Source organism: Syzygium oleosum, unplaced genomic scaffold (assembly GCF_021117445.2).
Source record: "Syzygium oleosum isolate NSW1041296 unplaced genomic scaffold, Sole_v2.1 Sole_v2.42, whole genome shotgun sequence".
NCBI lineage: Eukaryota > Viridiplantae > Streptophyta > Magnoliopsida > Myrtales > Myrtaceae > Syzygium > Syzygium oleosum.
Genome location: NW_026607526.1, coordinates 1,805,359 through 1,826,181, shown reverse-complemented (window position 1 = coordinate 1,826,181; position 20,823 = coordinate 1,805,359). Strand labels below are relative to the sequence as shown.

Here is a 20,823-nt window from a genome sequence, read left to right as displayed (position 1 = left end):
GAAAGTGGCGAGGATCGTAGCCAATTTTGAGCACATATAAGACCCTCCATCATTCTTGGGGTCAAGGAGCTACGAAAGACATCGAGTACACGACCTCCCGTGCTGAATGCGGCCTCTGATGCTACAATCGAGACTGGTACGGCCAAAATATCTCGAGCAATGGAAGAGAGGATAGGATATCTTGAAGAATTAACTTTCCACCAAGTTAAGATATCAAAGTCGGGGCTATAACGTTCACATCGTTCCTCCAAATATTTATCCAATTCAGATTTTTCTTCCAAAATTTGTTGTCCCGTTTGGCTAAGATACTTTGCAGTCATAAAATCCGCACCAACCGCGGAAGACTTTGACACATTTACTGTCCTTGTACCCTTTAATCTCAAGTTGCCTTGCAGGTATTTACCAGTGTGATTTTGCTCGTACAATGATGTCAGCGATGATGTTACTTTATTATGTAAAATTTCTGCTTGCTTGCTCTCATAAACATCATTAATCAACCATTTCACATATTCCCACTTATGTCGAGGGTCAAGTATGCAAGCAATGAACAAATTAAGATTGATGTTGTTCACATTGCCATAATACTTACTGAATTTGGTCTTCATTCTTTTAGCCATTTCCTGCAAACTTTTATCCTCATTCTCACAATATTCATTAATCATCCCAAAAAGCCCATAGACATCCTTTGCCAAATCATTACTAGTGACATAAGAAGAACCCGAAACTTTTGAAGTCGTATCAAAGAAAAACTTCAGGAAAGGAAGAAGGTGACGGGCATAATCCCAATCATCACTAGTAGGCAACCCTTTCGCCTTGGACAGTTCTTCAACAAATTTGCTATCTTGAATTTCCAATAAGAAAAAAGCTTTTTGAAACTTCAAAGCCGCCTGCAACATCATATATGTCGAGTTCCAACGAGTCTCCACATCCAAACATACCAGACTCTTGGACTCAATATTCTCTAGTGCAACACAATCCTTAAACCGCCTCAACCTCCCAGGAGAAGACCTCACATAACGTATAGCCGAACGTATTCTAACAATAGAATCATTTATGTCTTTTAACCCCTCTCTCACAATCAAACTCAATATATGAGCAAAACACCTCATGTGAAGTAACTCACCTCTTAATACCAGAGTGTTCCAAGAGTTAAGTCTTCTTTTCAAGTATTGAATTCCTAAATCATTTGAACTTGCATTATCCACGGTGATGGAAAAAATACTTTGAATCCCCCAACCAGTCAAACATTTCTCAATCGTCTTTCCTATTATCTCGGCAGAATGACCCGGGATTTGACAAAAAATTAGGATTTTCTTTTGCAATTTCCAATCAGCATCGACAAAATGAGTAGTGAGAGACATATAAGTCAAATTTTGACAAGAGGTCCATGTGTCGGTCGTCAAACAAACTCTAGGACATGTGTCGGCAAAATATTTCATCAATTTTCTTCTTTCCATGCATAACAATCACTCCTCAACGTGTTACGCGTAGGGATTGAGAACTTTGGCCGGATTCTATACACAAATCGCCGAAAACCCTCATTTTCTACAAACTTAAAGGGCAATTCACCAAGAATGAACATGGTCGCTAGTTTTTTTTCTACTAGCATCTTGGTCAAATTTCCATAGTGAACTACCAACCCCAACAGGTTGACCTGAGGCATTTTTTTGCCTTTTCTCGATGTTTGCATATGAATATTCCTTACATCTATCTAAATGATGATGCATTGAACTAGTCCCTTGAGTATTAGAACAACCAATGTGGACCCCGCAATATAAACATTCAGCCTTTTCTTGGTTCTTGTCTGTACATGGAAGCCTTTTAAAGTGACCACACATAATGGATCTCTTCCTTCTATTTGTGTGGCTAGAATCCGTCGACGAAGACATCTAGCAATCAGCAAAAATAATTAACATTCTAGAATCAACAAAAGCCATCATTGCCCAATAATTGCTATGTGCTATCAACAAAACTATGCAACGAAACCATCATCTACGCAACTGTTACTATGCAACGACAGATGACTAAACAAGGCCTCTGCATCGTTGTACAAACATGCCAGGTTGAATTAAGAAAAGAACACAGTAATGGAACACAGTAACTGGGTTTCGGAGTCCGGCTGCAAGTGCAATGACGAGAGAAATTAGTAGTTGAAAATGCACTTAAGTAAAAGATCACACGTTAGCTAAACATTCCTGAATCAATTGTAAGAGTAATCTACCCCATTAATTCATTCAATATATACCATATTAACAGAAGGCAAAATGCTCCGCTCCACTTGGAAATACAGTAATTGTTAATTCGCATTTAGATAAATCAGGGGATCAGAACATGGAAAACAGAGCGTACTGAACAATACCCTGTTGATGCACTGCATATGGAGGCATATTGCAATAGAAAAGGATCTCCACAGAATGCAGCATGTCACAGTGCTTCAATGTTAAAAGGGAACGCTTAGTACAGTTGTGAGGAGAATCTAACAGAAAAAAACATGCAAAATAGAACAACCAGTTATAGTAGAACATATACCCTAAAGCCTGGGTGATCACCAATTAATATTGGACCTAAATTACAGATAGATATGATAGGATTGCTATTACTTACAATCACCCCACGGCATCGAGGAAAAATGTATCCTTGATAATCAACTCTTCCTTTTGCCTCTTCTAGGTAAAACTGGACAGGCAGGACAAAAAAAGAAAGTAAGAAATAAGACAAAACTGAACTGCAACTCAGACCAAAAAAAAAAAAACTGCAACTTGGACTTTGTTCATATCATACACTATATTTTACTTCTGTCACGGTGGAAAGACACATGCGAGATGATTCCAAGTCTAAGACAGAAAGAAAGGAAAATGCTGCTAGATAGGTTACTTGAAGCCAATTATGAAAGCCAGAAACTTCTTCTTCCTCACCACATTGCTTGATTTCCCCAACAAAAACATGTTACCATCCAGTCATAAACTTCTTTGAGATCCAACTTTGGAGCACAAAGCAGCAAGCCTGCCAAAATAAGTGAAAAAATATATAAGCCTTGCGAACAGATTGCATTCATTTGTCACAACCTTCACTTGACAGATTTCCTACTATAATAGAATCTCCTTTACTTCACTTAACAAGGTCGTTGCAGGGTCATCGTCACCACTTGACTCAATAATTTTATCGAACAGTTAGTATGACACGCAAAATCAGCTGATGCAAAATGAGATGAACACGCATACAAATTTCTGAAGCAGAATTAGTCATGTTTTATCAAACAGATTTCTCTTCCAAAAATCAATTTCTGGCAAGAATTTAATTTCTGGAGCAGAATGGTTACCATTCGCGCCCTTATCAATTCTTGCTCTTGGGAAAAAGTATCAAGGTACTCGTTGATTTCTTAAATAATTGATACAAAATATATTTTAATCCATTGATTATCTTCGTGACATGCTTAACCATTATTTAAAAAATTGAATGTATCTTTATTAAATATATATCTAATTAATTACTCAAGACACTTGTTAATAAGATCTGAAAAATTGTGCAATTCCACGTACCTTTTGGTTACACAACTACACATTTACCCCAAACTTTAAGCTGGCATCTTGTTCTTTGAAATTTCACTTCTACAAATGTTGACACTCCATTTCTCTTAAATAAATTTATATTTTTTTTTGCAAAATACTTGCAAATAAACTTTGGCAGAAACTTGACAAAAAAAAAAAACTGTTGCGAAAGCAAAAATAATTTATGCATGGAGGATACTTCTATCAAACATAAAAAAGTGTTGAGTTTCAAATCATGCAAGTAAAATTATAGTGATTCAGCTTGTATTAAGTCTGCGTTTCACTCTGCCGAATTAACAGCCATGAATCAAGTTGGTGTCCACTGATAATCTTCAGGATATTACATATATAAGTAGGTGCTGCTTTAGCTAAAAAGCTAGTAGATAAATTTTTGAAATTGCAAGCACCTTTATAACACTAAGGGTCTGTTTGGCAACTGGCCAAATAGTGAAAATTTATATTTTTCTGTTCCCAGAATCAGTTTTGGAACAGAAATCCGTTTGTTAAATTTGTTTATTCTGGGCATAAATTCTTGCAAATTTGTGCCCAGAATCAGTTTTAGAGCAGAATTAAGAATAAATAAAAAAGTAGCTTCTTGATTTTGGGAACAAAAATGAGAATCAATTTTTTTTTCTTCTTCTTTTTCTTGGTTTTTAATGTAGCTTCTAATGTCCGGCGCGAGGAACACCCTCGCCGTATCTGGCGAGATTAAAATATTTTAATAAAAAATATTATTAATAATAAAATATTTTACCGGACATGAAAAAAAATTATTTTACCAGCCATGGCCAACAACTAGGCCATGAAAAAAAAATATTATTAATAAAAAAATATTTTATCGGCCATGGCTGGCGACCAGGCCATGGCCAAAAAAAAGGAAAAAAATATTTTAATAAAAAATATTATTAATAAAAAAATATTTTACCGGCCATGGCAAAAAAAATAAAAAATATATTTTCAATAAAAATATTTTTTATAAAAATTTTTTAATAAAAAATATTTTACTGGCCATGGCCAAAAAAAAGAAAAAATATTATTAATGAAAAAAATTTTACCTGCCATGACCAAAAATAATAAAAAAAATTATTTTTAATAAAATTATTATTAATTAAAAAATATTTTACCGGTCATGGCCAAGAAGAAGGAGAAGAAAAAAAGAAAAGAAAGAAATATTAAAATATTTAAAATATTATTAATAAAAAAAATTATGCCGTTACTAAACGCATTTATGTTCTTTTACTATTTCAGGAATAGAAATTTTGGGCCATTACCAAACGCCTTCAAATGGTCAGAATCAGTTACCGGGCACAGAATCAAAAAGAATCATTTCCGATTAGAATCTGTTCCTGGACACAGAATGATTGCCATGCGCAGCCTAACACTTTCTGATCACTGATTACAATAAGCGAGGAAGCACTTTCTGAGAGAATCACAAATACAAACATATTCAGTTTGTGAGCACGACATGAATTTAAGACAAAAAAGAGAGCAAGATGACTTTCAAAAATTCCTCCAAGTCCTTCAGCAAGCTTTGAATCCTTTTTTAAAAACTTCCAATCTTCAAAGTTGCCTTTGGACGCTCCTCAAGGTCATCCAAGAGCCGTTGGATGTGGAAACACAATTGTCGGCGTGCAGTTTGCCTATACAGTCTGCTTCTCATTAACAAAAGTGAGGTTTCCTTAAATGTCTCATTGACAAAGGAAGTAAACTGCCCTGTTCAACTCCAGGTTTTCTTCGATGAACCTCCTAGACTCTGAAACTAGCCATTTGCCTCTAATTTGAATTTCAAATTAATTAAAAAGAGGTCCAGGTTTTCTTATCCAGATAATAGAAGCACTTGGCATGTCTTCTACTCTATTGATTGCGGGAGCTGACTCTGCCAACTGTTCTTCCAAGGTTTTCACGCTTTATGTTGAAATGTGACTATTTACCTGCTATCATTTGGTCCTTCCAAGCATATTGACTTTCCTGGTTCTCCTCAGCTGTTAATCTTTGCATGGTTCATCCAAATTCCCATGAACTCCTCATTCCATCATACTTGTTCGCCTTCTACTCATGTTCATCCCACTTTTAGATACCTTGGCATCTAATATCTTGTTCACCCTTAATAACAGCGTAGCACTCACTCGTTTCGACGACCCTATTTACAACACAATCTGCATCTATCAAACAATGAAGCACTTCTTAGTATTAGATTATTTTGCCATCTTCCAAATAGCATATGGAGGTTTTCCCGACAATTTAAGTAAAATATGTAACCTTCTTCAAATTTTTTATAAAGAAAATTATACGACTATTTCAGCAACTAATACTCCTGCAACCACAACTTTTACATTGAACAAAAGAACTACCCTTATTTGACTTCTGCTACAACAAATTACGGCGACAAGAAAAACAGTTCTTGATAGTGGGGCCACAGCAAATTACATCACTTGTAATGTCACCATTGGAGGATTTCCTTTCTCAATAAAAGAATTGTAAAACCAGGTCCTTTTAAGAATCCGTACAGATCGGATCCCCAAAATCCTCTTGTCAAAGGTGCATATATGTGAAATATGTTAAAAAGAAATTACATATCGGAGAATTGATATGGTAAAGAGTAGTTAAAGTATTTTAGTTAGCTCATAAATTATTGGCTTGAGTGTAATGGCCCGTACTCGACATATTCGTAAGGAATGGTACACTCGAGTGTACCAACTTAATATTTTTTGCTGTATTAACCCTTTAGCATTTACCTTTTTAGGTAACTTCCTCATCTTCAACCAAATTCCCTCCGATTCCGAGGCCTTGTTCACACAAGGTTTGGTTGATTGGAAGGGGACTCTGACCATACATGCGTTCAAAGCCTACATTCTCGGATTGAGCATAGAAGGTCGAGCAGATGAGGATTCTTCATATCAATGGAGAGAGAGCCGAGAGAGAAACAGAGCAGAGTGGTTCAGGAAGACGCACATTTAAGTTATGCTCGTTACGGTGACGAAGGAGGAATGGCGGAAGGCTGCAAGCGGTCATCCACGTCGTGTTCAACAAAAAAAGGGGGTGGTTTCTAGGGGTATTCTTGTCTGATCACCATCAAAATGCTGTGTGTTTCGACATTCAAGCTGTGGAAATAGTGCGGCCCATGTTTTATTTGATTTTGGATTCTTTTGGAAAAGGAAGGAGACGATCAAAATAAGATTTTAAGGAAATCGAAATGAATTATGAGGGATGAGAATTGATAGTAATTTGAAATTCTTCACATTGGGTGACACATCGAAATTGGAATATAGCTTTATATGATTTGAATATTGTTTCAAATTTCTAAAGATATAAGCAAATGAGCTAAGTGTGCTTACCAAGTTACAGTTGTTCATAAAAGTTACCGAACCAACGGTTAGCTATAAAGATCCATTATCTACTCGTCTTTTGCATTGACTTGTTCTTGTCCTTGTTCTCGCTCATTCTCACCTACCTCCACGACCTTATTTCATAGTAGACCTGTCAAATGGGTAGGTAAGGTCTGGTTTGGGTCGGTCATAAATGACCTAACCTAAATTGACCCATTTTAACCCGTTGATGACCAATTTATTTGTAATGCAAATTTCTCAACTCATACTCAACTAGACTCATATTACTAAAATACTTTCATATTTAATATAATATAGAAAAAATTATTTCTTATGATTTTTTAAAAAAATCATATTGCTAAAACACTACCATACAATACAAATCTAATTGACAATTTTTATAATTTGTTATATTTTATATTTTCTTTTTTCCTTTCTCTTTTTTACTTTTTCCTTTTTTTTCCTTCTAAGATGACCCGCACCGGTCAAAGGCGAGGGCCTCCTATCTCCTGACCCTCCCTCGCTGGTCACTCAGATTTCGTAGAAAAAAAAATAAAATTATTTAAAAAATTCAAAAATTTGACAAAAATAAAAATAAAATAAAATAGGCCCGAAATCATTAAGTCCACCTGATATGGGTTAGAAATGTGTTTGTTCTCCATTTTTCACATGGGATATTTTATCAATCATTTAAGACTTATTAAGTTGTTAAGAAACCTATTTATGACCCAGTTAAGTCTGTTTCTAAAATTGAATGCAACTCATTTATGACGTGCATTATCAAATATGGGTTCTAGGCCTATTTTACCACCACTACTCCATAGTAACGAAAATGCAATAATGCAACAATTTTCTTTCTCAAGTTTCATTTCCATTCAGTCTCATTCTAATTCACCAAACATTGGCAATAAAGAGAATCATGATCCTAATTTCACTCAGCTGGTTTTACTCCCGATAACCAGACAAGCCCAAATGAAACTCTCCACATCAGGATGGATTTTGAAAGGTTTAATATCAGGAAAAACCCTAAATTGATGCACATATGACGAATTTATCTCAAACTATTTTTTTTATTACAAAAAACACCAAACTTGTACATCTGTGACAATTTTACCCTCTAACTATTTTTTTTACCACAAAAAACCCTACACTGGTACACTTGTGACAATTTTATCCCCGAACTCATTTTTTGACTATCAAAAACCCCAAACTAGTACATTTGTGATAAATTTATCCTTCGTTAAATTTTACTTTCAAATTGCTACGTTTAATGACACGTGATAATTGACAGGTGTACCGATTTTGGGTTTTACCCCTTTGCTTGTCACAAATTTATCAATTTGTGACTTTCCGTGATATTAATTCAATTTAACGGACACTAACGAAGAATAAATTTATCACAAATGTACCAGTTTGGGGTTTTTGGTGATAAAAAAAATAGTTCAGGATAAATTTATCACAAGTATACCAATTTGAGGATTTTTGTGATCAAAAAAATAATTTGAAATAAAATTATTATAAATAAACCAGTTTTGAGTTTTTTGTAGTATTAACCCATTTTGAAATGGGAAACAAACTGTTACCATATTTGTCTAAGATATCCAAGATTTGTGTATTTCTACTATACTTTGAAAGCTTGGGAGGAACCTCAAGGACCAAATTTTTCATTAAATTAGCCATATTCTAATTTCGATGTGTAACCCGAAGCGAAGAATTTTAAATTAATTATAATTGTTTATAATTGCTCTCCCTCCCTCCCTCCCTGCCCACTGGCCAGTGAAAACCTACCCGAAAGTTCCATCTCCATATGGTATTACATAAACCATTTACATAAAACGCCAGTTCCCCAGGTGCTCCTCGGCTGCTACATAATGCTGAAGCTTCTTCCCTAATAACAGGCGAGAAGCTGTTGCTGATAACATATTTATTCTTGTCCCCCAGCACAAACCAATGAGATCTTCCATTCACCAGCTTTCGTTCAGTTTACATCTGTTCTGAATTCCCTGTAGCCGTATGCCAAACTTAACCCAGCGAGCTCTTCGTTTCATAGAACACCTTTCCCTCCAGGCTCAACGCACGCTTCCCGCTCTGAACGAGAATATACTAGAATTCCCTGCTCTCCATTCACTCTCTCCACTCAAACTTACTCACGGAGTCAAATTACAAAAGATTCTGCCAAAAACAGCGGGCACTCAGAAATGATTGGATTGGGATAAGCCATATTAGGTTAAAGGGGAGAAGCAGACCTAGGATCAACAAAACTGTGCACTGATGTCCAATACCAACTCATAAAGCTCAAGCTGAACAAACGTTACCTAAAACCAACCTATTTATGATCTTAAACCAAGATTAAATAAGAAGCCAAAATCAATAACCACTTACAATCATTACTGGATCCTTTCTAACCAGCTTGCCCTCTGTGCCATCTGTTTTGAGATAAATGTCCCTCTTGGTAGTTATTGTGAGGATGCTTTCATTTGAGTAGAGGGGCATCCATGTCATCTGGGGTGTCATACGCATTACATCAGCAAGAAAACAATTGAAATGTTCTCGATACAAATGTCAGTCCCAGGACAATGGAACTGATGATTTTGAGTTCCCCAGCTGTAATAAACTCATGCACTCTGGGCTAGTTTAAAGACAAAATCTGTATAGTGTTGCCTCTCAGATTATTCTGAACCCAAGAAACATCATATCATGAAGAAGAGTCTGTATGAAACATACAAGGCTCATAAGTCTTTCTCCACAGGTGATGTGTAAAAGAACATCGGTAAATAGGTGCTTTTCTTAACTACTCACTGAGCTTGAGCAAAAGAGGTGCACTTCTTGCAGTCAAATGAGTTGTAAATTTGGGTACTATATGCACTTCTTACTTGCTGCGTGCTTTTTGCCTCGCATTCACTAACATGCAGCACTTCCAAGGAGGTTTACTCCATGAGGCCTTCAACATCAGATATCATCCTGCATCTTTGGACTACTAGGACATTCAACATCTTCAAGTTTGATATATCAGGAAATCTACCAAGTGAATCACAGTCTGACAATATCAAACTTCGCAAAGCTCTTAATTGGCCAAGCCCATCAAGATTACGTATTTCACAGTGTGCTACATATAAGATTTCCAGAGCAATTAGTCCTTGAAGCCCCTTAATCTCTTCTACTGCAGATTGGATGAGATTTAGTTCCGATAGTTTCCTCAGATGGTGAACTGCTGGCAATTGTCTCAAAGACGAACAACATCGAATAGATAAAACTGACAATGACGAGGGAAGTTCCGGCACTACTTCAAGATTTACACCAGATAGAACTAGCTTCTTAAGATGTGTACATGAGAGGGAATCATGCCTAAGTTTCAGTTCCCCGATTCGAGAATGAGACAACTCTAACATCTTCAGTTTTGGAAGTACTATGCGCACGACTAAGAGATCTCTCGATCTGGATTTTGGCTTCATCCGTGTCGAGGGACATATGAGCTTCTTCGGATCTTTATCACCCAGACACATCTCCTCCAACTTTACTAAATCCTTAAGATCTGGCAACGCCTTCATCCACTCAGAACTTACACGTAGACAAGTTAAACTGGAGGGAAGCTCTGGCAGCGCTTGAATCTTGTTGCATTGAAGTAAATCAAGAGTCTGAAGACAAGAAAGACTTCCAATTTCCGAAGGAATGCCAGAAATACTGGAATGTCCCAATCTCAGTATTCTCAGACGATCTAGACTCTTAATAGCAGTTGGAATGGCTCCCTTCAAACTCCTACAATGGGAAGCATGTAATTCTTCAAGATTGGCAAAATTGCCAATTTCTCTAGGCAATTCCCTAATGAAGCAAGAATCCATTTTTAGCACTTTTAAACGCCCCAAGCGAGTAATTGAATTGGGCAATTTAGATATGCCTGTCCCTGTTATATCCAACTCCTCTAATGAGTTTCCCAAATTGCAAATTGAATCCCGAAGTCTTCCTATCCAACGACAATCCTTTAGAGACAGGATCCGAAGTTTCACCAGCTTTTCAACTGAGTCAGGGATTCGAGTAATTTTTGCATTTTCCAGTGAGAGTACTGAAAGAGCTGTCAAGCCACGAACTGAATCAGGCAGGTGACTTAACTGGAGACAGTTGGAGGCACTAAAAATCTCCAGTTTCTCCATGTAACCCATTGACACAGGAATTTCTTGTACCGAAGTCTCATCAATAAGGAGCTCCTTAAGAGCTTCCATGTCACCCAGTTTGATTGGCAACATATTGAGTTCATTGCAGAATCTCAAATTTAAGGAAGTTAAGCGTTTTAGATGACGTATGGAAGGATCTAACTTCATTAGTTGAGAACATCGTTCGAGAATCAATATCTCCAAGTCTGGGAAAGAGGACAAGTCGGGGCTTATCAATAGGTCAGCACAACCAGTAAGATTCAAGACTTTCAACTGTGGCATCTGCAAAAATAACGTAGAAACATTAATTCGGACACTGAACAAATCTTTAGAGCAAATTAAGTCTAGGGCTCTGTTTGTTTCGAAGAAAAACAATTTTTGAAAATACGTTTACCAATCTTACAATCCTGGCATAGTTCAGGAAGATTTCTGATGGAAAATGATTTCAAGGTCAAAGACGATGCTTATCTAGATTCTGAAGAATGACTTACCCTTTTGACAACCAGAAAATCATCCCCCTTCACTCACTCAACCTAAGATTCCACAAACCATCGTCCACACACCCTCTAATTGTTGTTGGCAGGCAACCAACTATTTCCTTAAGTATTTCAAGAGTAACATTCAGTTCTGTACATGCCATATGCCGGAAAGTGTCACGTCTTAAATCAGTCTTCATAAAAAGCTTTCTGGTGAAAACTTATTCATCAGGGAAACAGTTTAATGAAATAAACAAAGCTTAATCTACCTCGATATTTCTCCAACCTCCCCAGTCTTCAGTGACTTTGCTCCATGAAAGATCAAGAATGACTAATTTCTCGACATGAAAATTAGTAGCTTCAAAATCTCTGGTGCATCCTTGCCACTGGAGCCACTTCAAATTTGGAAAAACATTGGCAAAATCACCAACAACTTTTGCACAATCCAAGATAAGAAACCTTATGTTTGGCATGCTCTTAAAATCTTCTGCAAAAAATTTGAGGTGGTCTGTCCCCTATAATGGAAAAATATCATGTGGAGAAAAAATGAGAAAGAGCTAAATAAGTCAACATTAAAGAGAAAGGACAATTTCTCAACACTCCAAGGCTCGAGAACAGGGTAAGGCACGCATTCCGCTATAGAATTGCGCAAGATACTGTACCTCCATCTTCTCTGCATTCCAGGCCATTTCCAAATTGCATAACCTGCCTCGCGTTCCTGGATCTCGATCATCCTCTTTTCGTATGATTTGTTGGCCGAACTCCCTTAACAGCCTGTGCATCCCTAGTTCATGATTTTTTCCAATTTTTACCAGGGACATGACATGGAGTGCAGCATCTCCATCGGAGGGGGGAAAATTGGGATTATGCCACATAAATGAAGCAATTCGATAATCCACATCAGCAGGGAGGCATGCAATATCAAGAAATATCTCTCTCTGCTCTTTGCTCAATTCTTCATAACTAACCATCAAAATCTTTTCAATATCCACGCCAAATTGCAAAATTAGCTCCTTAAGTGCAATCTGTTCTTCTACTACTTTTCTGGACAAGAGTGAACCAATTACTTCGATAAGTAATGGGATCCCATTCACAGAGTTGACTATACCCTTTGCAATTTCATCAAAAGCTGGAACTGAAAGACATCTTCGCAGTGCGTGCTTTCTGAAAAGCTCAAGAGCTTGATCATTATTCATCACGTTGATACCGTAAACATGAGCCAACCCTCGAGATATGAACTCTGGAAGAACAGATATGCTACTAGTGGTGACAATTATCCTGGATCCATAACCAAACCAATCAAGCTTCTCTCCAACAATTTCGTGGAGATGCGACCGTACCTCCACATCATCCAGAACAATTAGGACCTTCATATTCCGTAATATTCCTTTAAAAAAATCGACTCCTTTCGCAACTTGATCAACTTCGTATTCTCGGTTTAGGACATCAGACATCAACTTGCTTTGCAAAAGCCGAACACCTCCAAGTTGTTTCGCCGTTGCCCCAATATCTGCAAGGAAACTACAACTGTCGAATTGAGAGGAAATTTGCTCATAAATAACCTTGGCAAGAGTCGTCTTGCCAACCCCACCCTTCCCCCAGATTCCAACTATTCGTACATCACTGACTTCTAAATCAAGTAAGTCCATCATGTCCTCCACTTGTTTGCCAATTCCCACAGGGCTCTCCCTATATGAGCTGCCAATAAGTACCACTGGTTCTTTTGCTTCATCTTTCTTTCGAACCTCCTACGCGAGCAAATAAATTGTGAACAAGAAAGCTGCTGCGGGAAATGAAAAAGTGTAACAATTGGATTTAATTTTCCTTTTATATCTTGCTGCACTTCAGAAACAACACAGAAATCCACCAGTCATATCCTAGTAAATGATCCCATTTATGTCGATACAACACTTAAGACTGTTTAACAAGTGAGGTTATAGCATTAAATGGAGCGTAATCAACCTTCGCATGATAATACTCCATTTGCAATATTATCCCGCTCTCTCTAGAGATACAAAAATCATCAAAAATCATGACCGATTACTTCCATAACTGCACCTCTAAGGTAAGGTTGTTTGCCATGCCAGGCATACTCCTATATATATGACTAGCATGTATAGTCTTACATCTCATACTTAAGGTGAACACTCTACCAAGAAAATATACTCGAGCAGCTTCTGTGATCAACTACTGACAATTAGAAATGACAGCTCTATATCAGTTTATTCACATGCACACGGTCTACCTCCAGCTTGACCACGATTATTTGAACGGCTTGGCTGATAATGTGAGACGGCCTGCAACCGAAGTGAACTGTTTCAGTTAGAAAAGGAAAGGGCGCGAGTTTAACATTTGGGCTGATACTATCTGACAAAGCAATAACCACTCCTGTTGAACTGCGGAACAACTATTTGAAGTTTATTTCTACTTAAAGCGTAACATCAGAAACGAAGCAATCGATTTGTACTATTTGGAGTTTAGCATTGCTATCCTAGAAAACCATGTATGAGTTGCAAACCATCCCGTAACAAAGTCTGGGCCTTTTTACCTGCTAGATCCCGTGACCCATCCAGGTAATGAAGCAACCAGTTTAAGAGCATCTTCCCACGCGCTTACTTCCTCGGGCATGTATCTATTCATGTGCACCCATAGGGCATCGCGGTACAGAGGGGTTTCAAGCCTAACATCAGCAGGTTCCACGTCGTAGAATATGGGGATGATCGTCTTCCCACCACCCGATTTCGCCTCGCGCTGCACCATTGCCGCGAGCTCCCGGAGACACCGATTGCTGGAAGCGTAGTTTCTGGAGAAGATGGGGATCCAGATCTTGGCGCTGTCGATCGCTCTCAGAATCCCCTGGCCAAAATCTTCACCGGATCGATGTTCTTCGACCAGACTCTCCCGGTCAAAGTCTACAACGATCGATGCAGATCCTGGCGCACTCGATCGAAGTTTTTCGAGCTCTCTCCAAATCTGCTGGCCAATTTCTTCACCTTTTCGAAGTTCTTCTTCGTCTCTGAAGACGGAGATTCCGGCATCAACCAAGCTCTGGTACAGTAAGTCGACGAATACAGAGGGAGTGCCGAGTCCGCCGAAACTCAGGAACACATCGTAGTAGGAGTCGCTGCTACCCGAGGCGACGTCTCCGCCCATCGCTGCTGCTGCATCTGCTGAGTACTTCCCCTGATCGCCTCTTGTCTTTGGCAGAGTCTAATCTTTGTAATCGAATCCTCGATCTACATATAACCGGTAGTCATGGCCACGGGCCGGTTTCGGCCCGGAACCGGACCGGAACCGGCCCGGTCAAACCCGGGCCCGGCCCATTGACCGGGCCCGCGGTTTGGAACCAGAACCGGCCGTGCCCTACGGGCCCGGTTCCGGTTCCAGAAATTTTTGAACCGGCTCGGAACGGCCGGTTCCGAGCCCGATTCCAAAAAAAAAAAAAGCTGCTGCAGCACAGCCTGCAGGTGCAGGCCATGCTGCTGCTGCTGCGGCCCATTGCCAGGGCAGCCCCTGGCAACGGGCAAAATTTAAAACCCCCGCCTCTCGTCTCGGAGGCCTGGCTGCGGGCAAATTTTTTTAAAAAAAAACCCGGCGCGGGGCTGCACGTCTCGCAAGCCTGCTGCGGGCAAATTTAAAAAAAAAAAAAAGCCCAGCGAGCGGGGCTCGCACGTCTCGCAGCCCTGGCTTGCAGCATGGGCTTGCGCCTTGCTGCCCTGGCAACGGCCAAGGCCAACGCCCAAACGGGCAAAAATTTATAATAAAAGAAAAAGATAACCGTTGCAAAATTGCAACGGTTATCTTTTCTTTTTTTTTAATCCTAAATTTTCTTCTCATTTTTTTCTTATAAATTCTCTCAAATTCTCTTCTCTCAAGTCTCAAATTTTCTCAATACTCGAAATTCTCTCAAATTCTCTTAAATTCTCTCAATTTTCTCAATCCACGCAATTCTTTCTTAATTCTCCCAATTAATCCGCTCAATTCTCTCAATCCACTCAAAAAATGGCAAGTGAAAGTCGAGTGCCAACTGGCAAAGGTAAGAATATCATGACGGAATCCCATCATTCTTTTGATCCTCGTGAATATGCAGATTTTCAAGATGATGAAATCAACATTTTTCCCGATGTGGAGCGCGTCCCGACGCAAGAAAGTTTTCATCCTCCTGCCGAAATATCTACAACAAAGGAAGCGGAACGGGAATTTACATCTGACATTTGGAATCACTTCACGAAAATGGAAAGGTTTGATATTGGTCAAAAAAGATATGATATAATTTGTAAATATTGTGGGAAAATATATAAATATACAGGTGGACAAGGATATGGAACATTTAAACGACATCTTAGGAGCAAACATCCAACCGAAACGGGAATCGATATCGGGCAACAACAAATTTCCGGGTACGTCAATCCTAACACTTCCCCTTTATTTCGTTTTAATGAAAAAACTTATAAGGAAGAATTAGGCAAATTTATTTCCGTTGAGCATTTAGCATTTAATTTTGGAGAAAGATTTGGTTTTAATGAATTTGTACAAAAAGCATGTGCTCCACAAGCAAAACGTGTTCCTAGAAATTCAACTAAACGAGTAATTAAAGATCTTTACAAAAATAGAAAAAAAGATTTACAAAACTTTTTTGTGCAATTTAATGGATGCGTGCATATAGGTAGTGATATTTGGAGTGATCATTGGCAAAATCATTCTTACATGGGCATAACATATCATTGGATAGATGACGAGTGGAGTATTCAAAAAAGAGTTATTGCATTTAGAGTTTTCGATGATAAGCATACGGCAAATAATATTTATAGAATAATTAGGCAAGTTTTAGAAGAATATTATTTGCTTAACAAAATTTTTTCAATTGGTTTTGATAATGCCGCACGCAAATACCGCTTCAATTGCCGATTTAGAAAATATTTGTAAACCCGCTTTTGGCGGAAAATTTTTTCACGTTAGATGTGCTTGTCATGTTTTAAATTTATGTGTACAAGATGATTTGAAAACTCTTGATATTTTTCTTCAATCAATAAAAACGTCGATTCAATTTTTATGGAAACATCCCAAAAAATGAAAGAATGGGGTAGATTTTGTAGAGAAAATGGCAAAAAGCCAAAAAGATTTCCAAGAGATGTTCCAACTCGTTGGAATTCTACTTTCCACTTGCTTAGTTAATCTTTAGCATATAAAGATTTATTATGTGCATTCATTTCTAATAATATACCTCAGATTAATTTATACCCACAAGAGTGGGATATTTGACAAAAAAATTTAGATGTTTTAAAGGTTTTTAATGATGCAACTTATACTTTGTCCGGTGTTTATTATCCTACTACATATTTATTTTTAGTAGAGTGTACTAATATTGTCGGAATTTTTGATGAATATGAAAATGATGTTGAATTACAACATACTATAATTGTAATGAAAATGAAGTGTCTACATTATTATAGCGAAATTCCCATTATTTATTTAGTTGCTTGTGTTTTTTATCCGCGTTGCAAATTGGATGGCTTAAATGAATTTTTGCGTACGTATTATCAATGTTTACATTATAATGCGATAAATGTTACAACCATAGTACGTGAGGTTAAAAACGTAGTAATAGAAATATATAATGAATTTTATACTAAATATAATTTAGGTGATATTGGATCTTCTCAATCTACGGAGATACAAAATGACAGTACAGGTAAAATTAGTAGAGGGTACCAACTTTTATTACATAGACAAAAAAAACAAAAGGGAGTAATAGGAAATATTTCTGAATTAGAGATTTATCTAACCGTTTCATTTGAGTTTACTGAATCCGAAGGTAGTACAGATTTTTTAATTTTGGATTGGTGGAAGAGGCACGCAAGCCAATACCCAATCCTTTCTCTTATTGCAAAACAGATTTTTTCAACCCCTTGTTTCACAGTTGCGGTCGAACAAGCATTCAGTGCCGGAGGTAATATTTTGGACGAACATCGTTCAAGATTAGCTCCAGAATCAATGGAGATTCAAGCTTGTGTTGCTGATTGGACGAAGGCTCAATACCGGCAACAAGAGATAGATCGGAATAATGAATCCGAATTCTTTAACGACGGAGATACTACCTCTACCGGTACCGGTACTGGAACGGGTAGTGACCATTGAGGGTAAAAGAACTATTGGAGTTGGCAAATATTTCGGGAACCCTTGTTTCTCATACCGGGTACGCCCACGTGAGTTTAGGGAAACCGAAGTATAATCCGACAACATGTGACCTCTGGTCCCCTGCGCACGAAATGCTTAGGTTTTGGGATCATTTTAGGGCATATATATTGTGCTCCCTTTTTTTATAGATCGTTGTAACGAATTGTAATGTGCTTAATGATAATTTATTAAGTTCAAGCCATCTCTTTCTCTCTTGTCTTTTTGTCCCCAAATTTGATTACAATTTACATTTTAATTACAATTTATATTGAATAATGTTCCGTCACCGGAACAGTAATTTTTAATTTTTTTATTATTTTCTTTTCTGTTTTTCCTTTTCTGTTTTTTTTCTTTTCCTTTTCCTTTTCGTTTTTTTTTCTTTTCTTCCTCTGCCGGCCATAGCCGGGGCCGGCGGAGGTCGCCGGCCTCAGGTGAGGCCGCCCTCGCCGGCGTCGGGCGAGGCCGCCCTCGCTCGGGCCGGGCGAGGCCGGCCTCGCCGAGATCGAGCGAGGGCTCGACCTCGCCGGCAAGTGGCGAGGCCGGCCTCGCCGACGCCCGGTGAGGTCGAGCCTCGCCCGGATCACGGCGAGGGTTCGACCTCGCCGGCCTCGCCGCGGTGCTTCGGCGAGGTCGAGCTGCCGGCGTCGGCGAGGCCCGGCCTCGCCCGGTTGCGAGGCGAGGTCGGCTCGCCCGACGCAGCGAGGTCGAGCCCTCGCCCGATCTGGCGAGGCCGGCCTCGCCCAGCCTAGGCAAGGGCAGCCTCGCCTAAGGCCGGCGACCTCCGCTGGCCCCGGCTATGGCCGGCGGAGGAAGAAAAGAAAAAAAAAAAGAAAAGGAAAAGAAAAAGGAAAAGAACAGAAAAGAAAAATTATGAACCGGCCCGGAACCGGTTCCGAACCGACCAGTTCCGAACCTGAATCGGAACCGGAACCGGCCCGGAACCGGAACCGCCATGGGCAGTTCCGGTTCCGGTTCATACTTGGCCACGAACCGGAACCGCCGGTTCCGAACCGGAACCGGTCGGTTCCGAACCGTGGCCATGACTAGCCGGTCTCTCTCATTTGTTCAAGTTGGTCCGTGGTCCCGGTGACATCCATGTGACGTCTGACGTGGAAATAAGCTCTCGAAAAAATATCATAGAACAAAACTTGGGGAAAATTTAAAAAAGGGACTCGAAGTAGAATCATTTTTTCAAATAAGGATCTGAAGTGAATCTTATCTCAAATAAGGGCTTGAAGTGGCCAAATCGTCTTAAAAAAGGACCTTTGACCGGCCGGTAACTATTCCGTTGCCGGAGAAGAGGTATTTTAGTCAAAAACATTATAAGTATATTTTTTTTTGGTTTTTTTTTTTTTTACTTTTTTTTTCTTTTCCTTTTCCTTTTTTTTTTTCTTCTTCCCTCCCAACCTTCACTGCGCCTGGCTGGCGACCTCCGTCGACCTCAGGCGAGACCACCCTCGTCGGTGTCGGGCGAGGGTTGCCTCACCTGGGCCAGGCGGGAGAGGAGGACCCTTGCTAGAATTGGCGAGGGTTGCCCTCGCCGGCGTCGAGCGAGGGTGAGGCGAGGATTACCCTCGCCAGATCCGGAGAGGGCAAGGGTGGCCCTCGCCGGCGTCGGACGAGGGTCATCTCGCTTGGGCTGGCCTCGCCCTCGCTCGTCACCGGCAAGTGCGGCCTCTGCCGGGCCCGGTGATGGCCAACGAAGGGAAGAGAGGAAAAAATAGAAAAAGGCAAAAAAAAAAGAAAATTTTTTTTAAAAAAGTAAAAGACGAAAATACCCTTTGGCCGGTGATGTTAGGTCCTTATTTGATATTGATATGACCACTTCAAGTCCTTATTTGAGATAAGATTTACTTCAAGCCCTTATTTGAAAAAATAAGGGCACTTCAAGCCCTTATTTGAGACAATATCCACTTTGTATCCTTATTTGAGAAAATGACTCTACTTCAGATTTTTTTTGGAATTTTCCCCAAAACTTATTGCTTTTTTCAAAATAAAAAAACAGGGATATGGAGAAATAGAAAGGAATAGGCCAAGGGAAACTGAGACAGGGAGAGAGAGGAAGCAACGTTGGTGGAACACTTGGAAGCTGTAGTCGCAGCCTCAGCAATGCCACCCCTGGCATCTGCGATCCCAGCATTGTCGCAGTCGCCTCCGCCCGTCGCAAGCGCACACACACTCTCTATCTTTTTGCTGTGCTCGAATCTAGCACTGCATGGATCATGTCGAATCTCTCTCTCTCTAAAACTAAGTAAATTGTTCTTGCTCACTCAGAACACTCACGGTGATATTCTACATACATCAAAATCCTCTTTTATCTCACAAAATCTATGAATGTATAATAAACAGGAAACGGGGGACATTAGCATTAAAACAAGATTTTACAAGTTTGGAAGAGCTTCTTTTTTTTTTTTTAATGATACTCTTAGCTTTCATCAACTAAATGTAAAAATGCAGGTTGGCAACATCTTTCAACAGTAAATCTCTTTCGTTGGCGATTAATTCTAAAATAGAGTTTGTAGGAAAAACTTCACCGTTGGTTATGTCTTGAGTTGCCCCACAAAACACTTCATAAGTTCTTGATCCATAGCCTTTTTTTAGGAAAAATGACACAAATAGTCTATGAACTTTAGTCCAATATGTAATATTACCCCTGAACTTTTAACTTGTTCAATGCGGTCCCTAACTTTTGGTAAATGTTCAATCTAATCCATATATTATACAAAAACATCCAATTTCATCCTTTCATTAATTCAAGTTAACGGAATTTGTTCATTTGGTTTCCAATCTAATCCATATATTATACAAAAACATCTAATTTTTTCGTTCCATTAATTCAAGTTAACGGAATTTGCTCATTTGGTTTTCAATCCGACAAATTCGAATGGTGGGCAAACAAATAAAGTTACACATGAATTATCAACATAAGATATTCAACTCCAATCAAGATATAAAAATCCATGCCATCAAATTGAACAAATTAAAAAGATTATTATATTATAATTTAAGTTGATTATCTTAAGTGAATAATCACGTGTAACATTTTTTTTTTTTTTACAGTTCAAACATACCCGATTAAAAGCCAAATCAGTAAATTCCGTGAACTTGAATTAATTGAAGGATAAAATTGGATGTTTTCATAAACTTT

The 20,823-nt window shown here is 38.9% G+C and overlaps 1 protein-coding gene and 1 long non-coding RNA gene across 2 annotated transcripts; both read right to left on the bottom strand.

The window, feature by feature from the left end:
* Positions 1 to 2,100: 2,100 nt before the first annotated feature.
* On the bottom strand, positions 2,101 to 2,957 carry LOC130136167 (uncharacterized). Its single transcript, XR_008815193.1, has 3 exons — positions 2,875 to 2,957; positions 2,605 to 2,676; positions 2,101 to 2,119 (listed from the first exon to the last, which is right to left on the bottom strand). It is a non-coding gene; the product is annotated as an uncharacterized LOC130136167 (long non-coding RNA).
* A 6,018-nt stretch (positions 2,958 to 8,975) lies between these two features.
* On the bottom strand, positions 8,976 to 14,718 carry LOC130136160 (disease resistance protein RPV1-like). The gene is made up of 5 exons (XM_056306281.1): positions 14,047 to 14,718; positions 13,744 to 13,795; positions 12,161 to 13,246; positions 11,768 to 12,013; positions 8,976 to 11,304 (listed from the first exon to the last, which is right to left on the bottom strand). Exons 1-5 carry the CDS (start codon positions 14,649 to 14,651, stop codon positions 9,802 to 9,804), a joined length of 3,492 nt encoding a protein of 1,163 aa, XP_056162256.1. The 5' UTR covers positions 14,652 to 14,718; the 3' UTR covers positions 8,976 to 9,801.
* Positions 14,719 to 20,823: the final 6,105 nt, after the last annotated feature.